The following is a 15,934-nucleotide window of genomic DNA, read 5'->3' as shown; positions in this document are numbered from 1 at the left end:
AGGGCCTCAGGCATGCAAGGCAAGCGCTCTACCACTGAGCCAACTTCCCAGCCCCAGTAACAGGAATTTTTAAATGTTCTAACATAATTTAATCTGTAACTGAATGAGTAGTAAAGTGTGTAGAGACAGCAGCACCAGCTATATTTGAATGGTATAAAATATTTTTTCCATGTGCTGTTGGGAGGGGGAGATCAAAGGGAAGGAAGGCATATAATTGGAGAGAAAAAGGATGGGTGAATATAGGTATAATGTTTAATGTATTTATGAGAAAATGAAACCAGGTAACGAGAGAATGGGTAGAGTTGGGAGAAAGAAAGAATGATGGAAGGGGTAATATTAATCAAGATGTGTTAAACTCATAAATTGACATATTGAATTGAAACCCTTTTGTACAACTAAAGATAATTTTAAAAATTAAAAATAAAAAGATCTAATTAAACCTGAGACCTGAATGAATAACAAACCTGTGTGCTAATCTGTCATAGTCAAGCTTTAGGCAAGAAAATAATTACCCGAGGGGGAAAGGTGGAGAGGGTAGATGGAGGATAAAGAAAAAGTAATAGGAGTAATTAAATATAATTAAAGTACATTATATGTATGTGTAGAAATGGCGCAATAAAATCTCTTTGATCAACTAGTATATCGTAATAAAAATACTCAGGATAAAGCGCTGGTAGCTCATGCTTGTAATCCTAGCTACTCAGGAGGTTGAGATCTGAGAACCATGGGGACCGTCCCCAGATAAAAATAACAGAAAGAAGCCCAGTGCTGGTGGCTCACACCTAGATCTGTAGCTACTCAGGAGGCTGAAATGAGGACCACAGTTCAAAGCTAGCCAGGGCAGGAAAGTCTGTGAGACTCTCTATCTCCAATTATCCACCTGGAAACCAGACCAGGAGCTGTGGCTCAAAGTGGTAGAACACTATCCCTGAATTACCTGAGTATAATTAATTCAAAGAATATGCAATTATTTAGAAGTTCTGAAATTGCCAGGAATTGACAGAAATTACACAAACATGACAAAATGGCAAGATAAAATGAGACTATCCTATGGAATTTACATACCAGAAATAGCACTGTCCAGCCCAGCATATATGTCCAAGGAGCCTTCATCATTATTTTTCAGAGGAGAAGCTGCAAGAACAGTAAAGACTAGTTAAAACTAACTTTATGGAGGTTTTTCGATTCCTAAAGGACCAGGAAAATAGTTAATACTTACACTCCAAAAAAAGAGACAAAGTTTTCTACATACTTATAAGCTGTAAGATTTTGGCACAGAGACTTTTAATTTGACTACTTTAGCTTTAGATTGAATTACAAATACAGTAATAACCAATTTTTTTGTACCAGCCTAAACATCAAATAGCAACCATAAATTCTAAACTAATTATTAAAAGCTATCTGAAGGGCTAGAGCAATGCAAAGCAGGTACAAACTAAAGGGAAATCTGAGAAGCCCAGGGTTTAATTCCCTGAACTGCCAAAGGAAAAAAGAGAGAGAGAGAAAGAGGAGAGGGAAGATAATACTTGGAAGAAGATAGTACTATATGAGTTCTTCGTTAAAAGATAGCAATGACTACAAAAAATAATGCAAAAAGTTACAGTCAAAATGCTCACATAGAAATTAAAATAAAATTAAAAAGCATACTCAAAAGTAGAATGTATGCTAGGGCTGCCATTCTTTAAAAAATGAATAGGCTATGACATAGACTAGTGTCTTGTCAAGAAATACAAGATCCTGGGTTCAATTTCCAGCATCACCAAAAAAACTCTGAAAATAAATAAAGCAAAACACATACATGTAGACATGACTTGAGAGTAATACATAGCAATGAAAACACTGTGTCTAGGAAATGAGATTAATAATGAAGTACCCTTTAAAATTTAATAAAACGTGATAAAATTTTACTGTTTATGAATCTAGATTTAAAAAAAGAAAGATGTTCATTATATTTTCAAATTTTCTGCTGGCTTAAATTGTTTCAAGGAAAAAACACCATGGGGTGGAAAAATCACAGAACTACATAGAAGCATAGTAAAAGAAAAAAAAGGTATATCAGTCACCCACCCACGGTGGATATGATGAGCCATATCTACAAATTCCGTATCTACAAATATTCTTCCTCTTTCCCCACTTCGATACTAGGGCTTGAACTCAGGGCCTCATGTTCTCATTTGGCTTTTCTATTCAAGGCTGGCACTCTACCAGTTGAACCATATCTCTAATAATTTTTTAAACACATTTTAAATAAAATTTGAACTGTATTAAACCTGTTTTAAACCATTGCTTTCACTCAATAAAATAGTAATCATAATTCTAGCCAATAAATGTCTTTTAAAAAGTTTAATAACTGTAATTAAGATAAAATAACTAAATAATATGTGTTATATCAATACTTGGAAGATTTACCTTCTGTATATTATGTAAATATCTCTATGTACGGCTGGGGATATAGCCCAGTGACAAATTATTTTCCAATCATACGTAAGGCTTGGGATCAATCCCCAATACTGAACAAAGGAAAAAAATACATCTATTTCCTGCTAGGTGTTATGGCTCATGCCTGTAATCCTAGCTACTCAGAAGGCTGAGATCTGAGGATTACAGTGCTGAGATCTGAGGATTACAGTTGGATGCCAGCCTGGCAGAAATGTCTGTAAGACACCTATCTCCAATTAACCACCTGCAGAATGCTAGCCTTGAGCAAAAAGGCTCAGGGACAGTGACCAGCTCCTGAGTTTAAGCTGCAAGACAAAAACAAACAAACAAAAAAGACAAAACAAAAACAAAAACAACTATTTCCTGAGCTTGTTTTATTACGCGGTCTTGGTTTTTGTGGGTGGTTTCATTTGGTTTGGTCTCGTTTCTTAGATAGTGTCTCCTGTGTATCTCTGCCTCAAACTCATGATCATCACGTCTCACTTCCTGAGCGCTGGAATATATATACCCCTATACCTAGTTCTGGTTTCCTCCTTTTCAAACAAGTCACCCATTGTGACATTCATTTTTTCCCCCTAAGCAACAATCAACAAGCATAATTGCATTTACTAGAAACATGAACTTCAAGAGTAACAATTATCCATTTCTAAATATTTCAATAGATGTTATTACAATTACAGCTGGATGCTGGTGGCTCACATCTATAATTCCAGTTACTTAAGGGGCTAAGATCAAGAGGCTGGCAACTTGAGGTAAGCTGGGCAGAAAAGTTCATCCACAAAATAACCAGCAAAATGCAGGACTGGAGGTATGGCAAGTAGTAGAGCATCAGCCTAGCAACTATGAGGTCCTAAGTTCAAAACCCATTCCTATTGGTAAAATTACTTACCACATTAGAGACTTGAAAGCACGTAAGAGGAAAGTTAACCCAGCACAGTGGTGTGTGCTTGCAGTCCCAACTACTCAGGAGACTGAGCCTAGGAATTCCAGGCCTCGTAAGATTTACCACCACCACCACCACCACCACCACCAAGAGGGTAGGGATGTAGCTCTGCAGTACTGGGCTTGCCAGGCATATGTAAATTTCGTGTGGATATTCAGGCTCAGCAAAGTGAAACAAAAGAAAGTTTATATTTACTAAGTACTCCACGTTCCAGGCATTTTGCTGTATTAACTCATTTAAGTGTTGGGATAAAGTGTTAATAATAAACAGTTTCTCCTGAGAATAAGCAGAAAGTGAGACTTGAGCCTCACTTGTACAATGGTAGAGCACATGTCCAAGGCCCTAGGTTCAAATGTACTATGAGTTCAATTCTCAACAATAAAAAAGAAAGTGTGAATTTAGAAAGACAGTTGAAGAGTAGCTCTTACCGGAAAGGACGTCAAATAAATTGGCTCCATCACCATTGTCATCATCTGCTGCCATGATCTATTTCCTTTTGACAGATGCCATCTAAGATGTTAAATACAAGCATTTTTCACAGTTAGAATAAACCTAGCTTCAAGTCAAAAACAATTCTCAAATTTGAACACGATAATAACATTACTCAATTTCACTCTACACAGCACACTTGTGAAATTAAAAAAAAAAGCCTAATATTTTTGGGGGCAAAAGTCAAAAACAGTAAAATGAAAATCCTGCTGGGTGCCAGTGGCTCATGTGTGTAATCCCAGGTACTGGGTAAGGCTAAGAGTAGGAGGATCCTGATTGAAGGCAAACACAGGCAGAAAGTTTACAACATCTCATCTTAACCAATGGCTAGGTATCAAAAGGATCAAGTTCTAGAGCAGCCCACCCCAAAAATGTTTGTGAGACTCCAAGTCAACAGAAAAAAGCTGGGGATGGTAGTACATGCCTGTCATCTAATAAATAGGATCATGATCCAGCCCAGCCTGGAGACAAAAAACAATGTACTACCTCAAAAGATATTAACAGTGGCTCATGTTTATAATCCTAGGTTCAAAGCCAGCCTAGAAATAAAAGTTCCCTCCATCTCAACCAATGGCTGGGTACAGGAATGAGTACCTGTCATTCCCAACAATACAGGGAAGCACAAGTAGGTAGACTGCAGCCCAGGCTGGCCCAGGTATAAAACAAGACCTTACCTTGAATATTACCAATGCAAACGGTGGGCGGGGGGGGGGGGGGAGGAGGGCATGCTGGAGGCATGCCTCAAGTGGCAGAGTGCCTGTCATGCAAGTGAGAGGCCATGAGTTCAATCACCAGTACCACCACAGAAAAAAGAAAGAACAAAAGAGACTGGGTGAGGTAGCTCATGTCTATAAATTCCAGTTACTCAAGTGACAGACATCAGAGGGATAGTAGTTCCAGGTAAGCCAGGGCAAAAAACTAGCAGGATCCCATCTCAAAAATTAAGCTGGGTATACATTTGTGATCTCAACTACATGGAAGGCCATATGTAGAAGATTCTTAGTCTAAGCACAGCCCCAAACCAAAGTATAAGATTCTACCTGGGGAAAAAGAGAAAGCCTAAAGCAAAAAAGCCTGGATAAATGGCTCCAGTGATAGCATACCTGCCTAGTAAGCTTAAGTTCTGAGTCCAACCCCAGTACAATCAAAACAACCAAACATACAACAACAACAACACACAAAAAACACATATACAAAAATTAATTAATTAAATAAATAAAACAAAAAATAATCTGAGGACCTGGCTCAAGGAGTAGAGCAAGTGTCTAGTAAACACAAGGCTCAAGGGTACATCCCAGTACTACCAAAAAATTAAATTAAATTAAATTTAACAAAAAAAGGCCTGCCTCTGGTGGCTGATGCCTGTAATCCTAGCTACTCAGGAAGCTGAGATCTGAGGATCAAGGTTTGAAAGCCAGTTGAGGAAGGAAAGTCTGTGAGACTCTTACCACCAGTTAACCACCAAAACCCAGAAATAAAGCGTCACTCAAGTGGCCGAGTGCTGGCCTTGAGCATAATAGTTCAAAGACAGTGCCCAGCCCTGAGTTCAAGCCTCAGGAACAGCAAAATATATAAATAGCTTTTAAGAGTTACAAAATGTTTAATTTCAATAAAAAATAAAAGAACTACAAAGCAAAACAAAGCTCTTTAGTTATAGCACCTAATGAAAGCACTGGTTAAGCCAGTCTAAACACTTTTGTCTAGGAGGGAATGTAGACTTATCCAATCAATACCAACTGTTGTGGGCTGGTGGCTCACAGTATAATGCTAGCTACTCAGGAGGCTAATATGGAAGGATCAAAGTTTGAAGCCAGTCAGAAAGTCCAAAATCTTTGTCTTGTCTTTTTTTTTTTTTTTAATTCCATGAGACTCTCCAAAACTATCCAAAAATAGTCAGAAGTAAAACTCTGGCTCAAGTGCTAGAAAGCAGCTCAGGAAAAGTACCCAGGCTCTGAGTTCAAGTTCTAGGACTTGCTTGCACACACACACACACACACACACACACACGTGGCTAACCATACCTGAACTGTTGACACAAACAGTATGGTTTATGCTTTCCTTCTAGTTGTCTAAAAAATCGTTAAAGTGCTAGGCAACGAAAGCCTGTGTGACCAACTCTCCCCAAAAACCTAGGTATCAAGTCCCTAATGAGATTCCCTGATAGACAAATTTTCATACATATGGCCATAGACTAGCACATCAAGTTAACCCACACTTAAAACAGGTCATTACCAGCGCCCTATACACTCTTGTGCCCCTTTGTAGCCACTATTTGACCACGAATGTGGGCACAGATGTGGAGAATGAATGTATACACACTGTTGGCAGGACTTCGATATCAGCAGAGAAGGGAATATCTGGAAAGTTTGTAGGGATTCCAAAAGAGGGTACCTTTAGCAAAACTAGGAGAGCTTGATTAAGGTACATGGAGCAAGTAAATCCAACAGCTTGGATACAATGAACCTCAGATAGAACAGGACTGGAAAGTAAGACTGTCAAATTTTTTGGGCAGACACAAGACACTAAATGCCAGTTCAAAGAATGGGCTTAGATCTTTCAAAAAGATAAGAACACTAAAAGTTTTAAAAATTAGAAACATCAATATAAATAAATGAAAATAAAGAGAAAAAGAAAGATGAAATAAGAAGATTAATGTTTTGGATGAATTAGAAAGAAATACAAGAAGATATGAAAGAGAGAATGCAAAGACTGTTTACATGCAATGGAAGAATGGAAGAAGGAAATTAGGATAAATGCCTAGATATGGGAGGTAACAATTGCTCCTGGACTCACCATGGAGTTACATCTCCATAAATCATTGGGAGTTAAAATATCCTAAGTGGAAAAATACACTTACTACACCTAGCCTACTGAACATCCTAGCGTAGCCTGTAGAAGGAACATCTGTTGTCGCCTCATGATCAAACGGCTGACCAGGGTTGTGGCTTGCCTCTGCCATCCAGGAACAAGAGTCATGCTGGCACTTCACGATGAAAATTCTGTTTTCGCACTATTATAAAATCCAAAATTTATAAACTAGGAACCAGCTGTATAAACAATCATCTCTTTTATCTCAATTTTCTTAAAAGCTAGCTTCTGCTATCTTTGATACCTTTATCCCCACACCATTTTCTTTCCTTTTTGGTGCTAGGGATTGAACCAGGGGTACTACACATTTTAAGCACATTTCCCGCACGTCTACTTTCAAGTAGTCACATACTCTTAGTGATTTTATTTTTAAATCTCTCTCAAAATTAATGTTTCCTTTCCACTCAGCCATTATTCCCATTTCAGGGTATGATTATTATAAAAGTCTCCTGAGTTTTCATACTAATAAAATCTTTGTCTTATAATTTTCCTCATGAAAGCCTAAACTAATCTTGTTATATCTAGCCTGTGTTTCACTCAAGTTTAAAAACAAACAAAAACAAATCAAAGCTGGGTGCCAGTGGCTCAACCCTGTAATCCTAACTACTCAGGAGGCTAAGATCTGAAGGCTGCAGTTCAAAGCCAGCCCGGACAGTAAAGGACTTGAGACTCAGACCTCCAATTATCCACCAAGTGGAGCTTGGTGGTAGAACACTAACCTTGAACATAAAAAGCTCAGGGACAGCACCCAGGGTCTGAGTTCAAACCCCAGGCCCCAAATACACAAAAACAAAATAACATCAAAAACTAACCAAAACAACCAAGTATTCTTAGTATAGAACTTGGTCTTTCCAGAAATGTCTACCACTACTTTTGTAACCACTCCACACAGCAACTCTCATCAAACACACAATACAAGATTCTATTACCACAGCACATTATGAGCACAAATCAGCTAATGTATTCAGAAATAAGGAATGATGTCAATATAGTGCAGAAATTATATTTGTCCATCTAGTATTTTTCCCTGGATATTAATGTTTTGCAACACTGGGCTGAGGATGTAGCTCAGTGGTGGAGCACTCACATAGCAAGTGATTCTGGATTCCATCCCCAGGGCATGCAAATGCATGCATACACATATTAAAATATAAAGCAACAAAAGATGCCAAAGATAATACATTTCTGTAAGTACAACCCACTAAATCCAAAAAACCCACAATTTTTTCTTTATCTGTTCACCTGACAACTATACTTAGAGTAGCACTAACATTCCCCAATAGCAAATAACACTACCTCTGCAAACTCCCTCATTCTTACCATTTTAAGGCACTTTGGGTTCCCACATTGCTACCTAATTATATTCTACTCCAAATGCATGCTATACACAAGTAACAGATGAATTATTCTACAGTAATCACGCTCATAATCACTTCATGCACAAAACCTTTCCAATACTCTTCCATAAATTGTATTTCCATTATCTTTCAAAATTCTTTATCTTTTGGATTTACACTGGTAACATACCTTTCTCACCTCATTCATTATTCACTATTTTGAAGTTCCCCAAATCCCAAAGTCCAACTGAATTGGGCTCTAGTTTGCAAATATACTTTCCACAGTATCCCCAGATCTGTTCCTCTGTTTCTTGACCTATGAGTTCACAAGCAAGTCCAGGAATAAACAGCAACAGATTATTATGTGTGAAGGCCAGGTAAAATAGGAAGTTTTAGAAAGAAGATATACATGTGATTAAGGTAGTTGGACTTTGTCCTGTAGGGGTTGGGGGCAAAATGACTTTTTAAGAACGGAATATCATGTTAGGTATTCACTTCAGAAATTTAACTCCGGAAAAAATATGGAAAATCTTAATTCAAGGAGACACAAAAGGCCTCAGCTCTCAACCTCCTTAGTAGTTAGGATTACAGACTTGAGCCACTGGCGCTCTGCATCCATGTTGTTCTTTCTGCCATTTCACAGATGAGGAAACTGAAACAGCCTATTAAGAAATCTCCGCCAGGAACCGGTGGCTCACGCCTGTAATCCTAGATACTCAGGAGGCTGAGATCTAAGCGGTTCGAAGCCAGCCAGGGCAGCAGGAAAGTCCGTGAGACTCATCACCAATTAACCACAGAAAACCGGAAGTGGTGCTGCAGCTCAAGCGGTAGAGCACTAGCCTTGAGCCAAGGAGCTGAGGAACAGCGCCCAGGCCCAGAGTTCAGGCCCCATGACCGGAAAAAAAAAAAAAAAATCAGAAATTAGCCCAAGGCAAACTGCTGGTGAGTGAAGGAGGCTAGGATTAAACCTCAGGCCTGTTGTAAAATGACAGGGAATGCTAGGAAAAAAAAATATTTCGAGGTAGGTAGGGAGGCAGATGAGAGAAACTCTTTCAGGTCAACAATTTTTTGGATGGCTTCGGGTGAGGGAGAGGCTGGAGGGCTTTAAGAAGCCAAAAGGTTGTGGGTGCTGGATCTGAGGAGGGCAGGAAAGACCTAGGAAGGGGGCAGGAAAGTCAAAGTCAACCTGATCCTCAAGCACAAATCCCTACATTCTGTGTATTCCACATCACATCTTAGTTCTAGGTGCTGTAGAGACCAAGATAAACCACTTCTGCGGGCTGAACAGCTTCAGGATCAGCTAGCATCCGCTGCCACTCTGCCACCTCTCCGTGGATGTCCCCCCCAGGCGTTCAGGCATAGACCGAGGCAAAACCTGGGCTGGGGGGGAGGGGTGGGACGAATGGTTAAAAAAAGGGCAATTTCCCCATGCGTTCGCTCCCGGCCCCCACCAGACCCTCGCGAGGGGCCACCCTGAGACGGAAGGGCACGGAGGAGGACGGACCAAGGAGCAGCACCCAAGGGTGGAGGGAAAGGGGCTACCTGCGGCCCCCAGAGGTCAGGCGCGGCCCTTGCCCCACGGACTCGGCGGTTCCAGAAGATTTCCTCCGAGTCTGGCCTTGTGATCGCCGCCGACCTCCGCTCAGGACACTACTGCAGCATGCAGAGTCTTCACTCGGAGCCTCGCGCGACGTGGGTCCCCACAGGAACTTACCCGCCCTCTCCAGACCCGGACAGCCCGGGTTCCTTTCTGGTCACTGAGGTCTCTCTGGCATTTCCACCAATCGCAGGACGGAATCCGAGCGACTAGGCGGGACGGAGGGCCCGCGACCAATCATCTGAGACGCAAAGCACGTCCCGGCGCACACAACAAGTTCCCGCCTTTGGAAGGAGGAAAAAAACCCACACAGTTGGCGCCAAACTCTGTTCTCTTCTGTCTATCTTAAAGGAAAAGGGTGGGGCGTCGGGAGGTCGGGGCGGCGACGGGGCAGGACTTCACCACGGAAGGGGCGGGCCCTGGGGGGAAGTTCTTTAAAGAAAGGGAAACTGAGTTCTCCGAAGGCTTGGGCCCTGGAGGCCCGTAGTCCACGGGTTCTATCGGATGTTAGCTGCGTTCTCGACTAGTGCTGGACGCTGGCCCACCGGCCTTGTTCCCTGCCCCCGCGATGCTCTCCTGGATGGCAGGCAGACCTGCTCAGCGCAGGGTGTTGGGAACTTAGATTAGGCAAGGAAAGAGAGACTTTTGGTGAGATGGGAGACAGGAGAGTTTGTGAGAGATTTCCGTACCGAATTGCCCGGTAACACCTGCTAGTAGATCTAGCTTCCCGAGCTCCGCTCCTAACTTTGGTATTGACATGAATCGACACCCGGTGGCTACATATTTAGCAATCCCCTGACCTTCATCCCCACTTGCTTCTGCGTGTGTGCATTTTAGTCATCCTAATTTGCCTCCCCTCCACACACTTTTTTGGTGTGTATGAAAGGGGCTTGCTATGTAATTCAGGCTGACCTCGACCTTAAGATCCTCTTCCAACTGGGTGCAAGGGATCAGTCCTCTAATCCTAGCTATTCAAGAGTCTCGGAGGGGTGGGAATGTGGCTTAGTGTTACAGTGCTTGCCTGGTATGCGTGAAGCCCTAGGTTTAATTCCTCAGTGCCACCTGAACAGAAAAAGCCAGATATGGTGCTGTGGCTCAAGTGGTAGAGTGCTAGCTTTGAGCAAAAGAAACTCAGGGACAGTGACTAGGCCCTGAGTTTGAGCCCAGGACTGGAAAAAAAAATCCAGCTAAGAATTTTCCCTGAGTCTCAGAAGAGACTTTAGACTGGGATTTTTGAACATTAGGGCTGTTAAGACTTTGGGAACTCTTAGAGATGGGCTAAATGCATTTTGCATTATAAAATGGACATGATCTTTTGGAGGGCAGAGCTGGGACAAAATGTTATAGTTTAAGAAGTTGTGTTTGGGTATCAAATTGACAAGTAGAATGTAGTCATTTTTTAATTTTTAAAATTAAGTAGTTCTACAGAGGAGTTTTGACATGTCAGTTTATGAGTATAATACATCTTAATTGATGTCACTTTTGGTGGTTTTGTCTACTTGATCAAAATCAAGAATATTTTTGAAAAACAGCAAGGCACACCTCTGGTTATATTTGTGGAGGTATATCCAGAGGTATATCCAGAGATGATTAAACCATGAGGACTCTGACTTCATGAATGATTTAATGTATTGGTTTGAATCCATTATTGAGAAGTAAAGAACATGTTCTTATGGTCTGTATCTTCCCCAACGCTTTCCTGTTACTATTCTCTTTGCTTCTTAGCAAACTGTTGTGAAGTACTACTACAGACTACCTGCTTCCCTCCCCCCACCATCAGAGTCTACTTTGCTTTCTTGCTATGTATTACTTTTGGTGTAAGTTAATTACACCAAGGAATTTCTTCAAGATATTTCAGATGTGTATATTTTAATCGTGTATATATTTTAATATTTTTCCCATGGAAAACCCCTGTTGTTCATTTGATTAAACAAAAATAAAATAAGCTGCATCGGAACATTTTTGCATAGGAACATTTTTAAAGTCCAAAGAGACACCAACTTTGTTTTAAGGCTGTGGTAGCTGATACAGCAACTCCTTGCAACTCCTTGCTACCTTGTCCAGCCCTCTCCATGGACCACAGCAATACATTCAGAAGCCTGTTAGCAAACACAGGAGTTTAAACACTTATCCATTGGTTCTTCACCTGTTAATCACCTGCCATGTCTGTGGCCTGCAATACTAATAAATACGGGTTAAAAGTAAAAACAAAACAGAAAGGGTCAGGGACAGATGTGTGTAAATAACAGAAACCCACTTCTGCCCAAAAGTTTGAGAAAATCTTCCACCCATGTACAGAAATGTGAGGTTCACATTGCCACATCAATGTCTATTCACAATGGAATGGTATGCAATGGCATCCCAACTGGGCTTGTAGTGAGCTTCCTGCAGCCCAGGAAGTCAGAATAACATGTTATATTGCTTTTTCTTTCCCCATCCTACAACATCCATTGACCAACAGCTTTCATTGAGATTCCTTATGCTATCTTCATATATAGTTGGGATGTGTTTTGGAATTTGCCCTCCATCTTCCTTTTTTCCCTCTTCCCTCTTCTTCATCCCTCTAACAGTCCCACAGTTAGAATCATGTATATGTATATAGATATGTATAGGTGCTCATGAACATATATGAATATATATGCATTAGGGGTGTCACTAGCCTCCCTAAATGAGTGAAAACATGACATTTGGCTTTTTGAGCTTAGCTTATCTCACTCAAATTGATATTCTCTTATTTATTCCATTCATATTCTTGAAAATAACATGAGTTTTTTTTATGGATGTGTGCTGTTCTCTGACATTCATTTAAGGTATTGTCTTTATCTAGTCATCTATTGTTGAGCTTCTCATGGGATTTCAGTTTGGCTACTGTGAACTGTACTGCAGTACGCATGAGTGTGCAGGTATTTCTCTTGTGTATTGATTTTCACTCCTTCAGATATATGTCCAAGGTGGAATGATTGGGTCAAAAGGTAGGTCTATTTTTAATTTATTGAGGAATGATTGGAATATCTTTTTTCATCCTTTCACCCTAAGTTTATATTTGTCTTTGTCAGTGATATATATTTCTTGTAGGCAACAAATGGTTGGGTCCTAATTGCATGTGAGTGTGTGTGTGTGTGTGTGTGTGTGTGTGTGTGTACATGTGCACCAGTACTGAGGTTTGAACCCAAGGTCTAACAATCTTGTCCGACTTTATTTTTTTGTAAGGGTGATATGCAGAGGGGTTACAGTTACATAACTAATGTAATAAGTACATTTTTTCTGAACATTGTTACTCCCTCCCTCCTTTTCTCACACACATACCCTACTACCCCCCCCCAAGTTGTAAAGTTTATTTGCAACATAGTATCTTGTGAGTATCTCTGTTGCATTGGCTCACCCTTTGTCCTTTGTCTCACCATTTTGTTATTTCCCTTCCCTTCCCCAAATCAGATGAACATATATACAAGACATGGAGTACCAAAATCAAAAACAGTGACAACAGGGAGTAAACAAAAAGGAAAAATAAACAAACTGAAGGAAAAAGAAATAACTGCACACAGTGCATTAAAAACAACAGCACCAGCAACAACAACAACAAAAACTCTTGTTTCCATATCTTGGAGTTCATTTTGATTAGCATCATCTTATATGGTCATATGTACATAGCTATTGAGCAATTGTGATCTTCTGCTAGGACAATCCTAGACATATACTAATGATTACAAATGAGGGAGACAAGAGCCTATGTTTCTTTGGGTCTGGATTACATCACTTAATATGATTTTTTCCAAGTCTTTCCATTCCCTTATGAATGTAGCGATGCCATTCTTTCTTATGGAAGCATAGAATTTCATTGTGTATATATACCACATTTTTTTTTTATCTATTTATCTACTGAAGGGCATCTGGGTAGGTTCCATGTCTTAGCTATGGTGAACAATGTTGCAATGAACATAGGTGTGCTGGTAGCTTTAGTGTGACCTTGTTTGTGATCATTTGGGTAAATGTCAAGAAGTGGGATTGCAAGGTCATAGAGGAGCTCTATGTTTAGTCTTTTGAGGAACCTCCATACGGCTTTCCAGAGTGGTTGAACAAGTTTACATTCCCACCAATAGTGTTAGTAGTGTTCCCTTTTGGTCACATCCCCACCAGCATCTACTATTACTTGTTTTCTTGATAATGGCCATTCTCACTAGGGTAAGGTAGAATCTCAGTGTGGTTTTGATTTGCATTTCTTTTATAGCCAGAGATGTTGAACATTTCTTCATGTGTCTATTGGCTATTCTTATTTCCTCTCCAGCGGAGTATCTTTTTAATTATTTATCCCATTTATTAATGAGGTGGTGGTTTCTTTGAGGATTTGTTGTTGGAGGATTTTTTTGAGCTCTAGGTATGTTTTTGATATGAGGCTCTTGTCTGTTGTATAGCTATTGAAGATTATCTCCCAATTTGGGAGCTTTCTATTTATCTTGCTAGCTCTGTCCTTTGCCATGCAGAAGCACTGCAGTTTAATGTAATCAGATTTTATCCAGTCTTCCTTTGATTTGTTGTGTATCTGGTCTTTATTTAGGAAGTTTCAACCTGTGCCAAGGGGCCCTAACGTATTCCCTATTCCTTCCTGTAATATTTTCAGGGGACGGGGCTGGGTAGGTGGCTCAGTGGTAGAGCACATGCCTTGCATGCATGAAGCCCTGGGTTCAATTCCTCAGCACCACATAAGCAAAAGGAAAAAAGCCAGAAGTGGTGCTATGGCTCAAATGGTAGAGCTCTAGCCTTGAGCTGAAGAGCTGAGGGACAGCGCCCAGGCCCAGAATTCAGGCCCCACAACCAGACCAAAACAAATTTTTTTTTCCCCAGGGTATCTGCTCTTCCTTTGAGGTCTTTGATCCATTTGGATTTGATTCTGGTGCAGGGTAATATGTAAGGATGTAACTTCAGTTTTCTACATGTCTATAGCTATTTCTCCCAGCACCATTTGTTGAAGAGGCTGTCTTTCTTCCATCTGATGTTTTTGGCTCCCTTATCAAAAATTAGGTAGCCATAGGTCTGTGGGATCATTTCTGGGTCTTTAATTCTCTTCCATTGGTCCTCAAGCCTGTTCATGTACCAGTACTAACTGTTTTTATAACTGCAGCTTTGTAATAGAGTTTGATATTGATATTCCTCCAACACTGTTCTTCCTGCTAAGAATTGTTCTTGCTATTCAATGTCTGCTATTATTCCATATGAATTTTTGGATTACATCCTATATTTCATTAAAGAATGATGTTGGGGGGGGCACAAAGGGAGTGAAAGAGCCCCTGGGCCCTCCTCAGCTTTCCAAACTGTCCTGGGGGAAGGGAAAAATTAAAGAATCAAGTGGGCATGTCCCACAACCTTTATTAAAAAAAAATGATGTTGGGATGTTTATGGGCATTGCATTGAATTTGTAGATAGCTCTGGGCAGTATTGCCATTTTCGTGGTTAATCCTCCCAATCCCAGAGCATGGGAACATTTGATATGGTTTTCTACTTCCGTAAATCTGCTTTAGTTTCCTTTTTTCAGGTTTTTAGTTTCATTATAAAGATCCTTCACCTCCTTGGATAAATTAAATCCTAGTTGTTGTTGTTGAGGCTATTATAAAAGGAGTTGCTTTTCTGATTTCAACCTCACTCTTCTTATTGTTGGCATACAGAAAAGCTACTGATTTTTGTGGGTCAATTTTATGCCCTGTTACTTTTTTTTTTTTTTTGCCCATTGTGAACTCTGAGCCTTGGTACTGTCCCTGAGCTCTTTAGCTCAAGGCAAGTGCTCTACCACTTGAGCCACAGCGCCACTTCCAGTTTTCTGGTGGTTTATCAGAGATAAGAGTCTCACAGGTTTTCCTGCCTGGGCTGGCTTTGACTTGCTTGCTATCTTCAGATCTCAGCCCCCTGAGTAGCTAGACTTACAGGCATGGGCCACCTGCGCCTGGCTATTCCCTGCTACTTTTAACCAAAGTTTTGGATCAGCTCAAGTAACTTGGGAGAGGAATCTATGGGGATCTTTAAATACAGAATCATGTCATCTGCTAAGAGGGCGAGTTTTACTTCTTTCCCTATTTGGATCTGCTTTATGTTTGTCTCTTGCCTTATTGCTCTGCCTAGGAATTCCAGTACTATATTGAAGAGGAGTTGCTAGAGTGACATCCTTGTCTCATTCCTGATTATAGAGGAAATATAAAGCTAGCTGTAGGTTTGTCATAACAGCCGTTATTATATTGAGGAATGTGCCATGGATTCCTAGTTTCTCCAGAG

General features: G+C 40.5%; 1 protein-coding gene across 4 annotated transcripts in view; it reads right to left on the bottom strand.

Moving 5' to 3' along the window:
- The window catches only part of Casp8ap2 (caspase 8 associated protein 2), a 31,512-nt gene extending 21,687 nt beyond the window's left edge, over window positions 1-9,825 (bottom strand). For 2 of the 4 annotated variants that reach the window (XM_013016700.1, XM_013016702.1), the window contains exons 1-3: window positions 9,619-9,817; window positions 3,811-3,892; window positions 1,066-1,134 (exon numbers count right to left, since the gene is read on the bottom strand). In XM_013016700.1, the coding sequence (XP_012872154.1) occupies window positions 1,066-1,134; window positions 3,811-3,865 (124 nt within the window). In that variant the 5' untranslated portion in view covers window positions 3,866-3,892; window positions 9,619-9,817. Of the gene's footprint in view, window positions 1-1,065; window positions 1,135-3,810; window positions 3,893-9,618 lie in introns of those variants that run through there. The other 2 variants (XM_013016701.1, XM_013016703.1) reach the window with 2 other exon arrangements.
- Window positions 9,826-15,934: the final 6,109 nt, after the last annotated feature.

The sequence above is a fragment of the Dipodomys ordii genome, unplaced genomic scaffold (genome assembly GCF_000151885.1).
Source record: "Dipodomys ordii isolate 6190 unplaced genomic scaffold, Dord_2.0 Scaffold32, whole genome shotgun sequence".
Lineage (NCBI taxonomy): Eukaryota > Metazoa > Chordata > Mammalia > Rodentia > Heteromyidae > Dipodomys > Dipodomys ordii.
The sequence above is the reverse complement of the archived record's forward strand: the minus strand, read 5'-3'. Positions and strand labels throughout refer to the sequence as shown.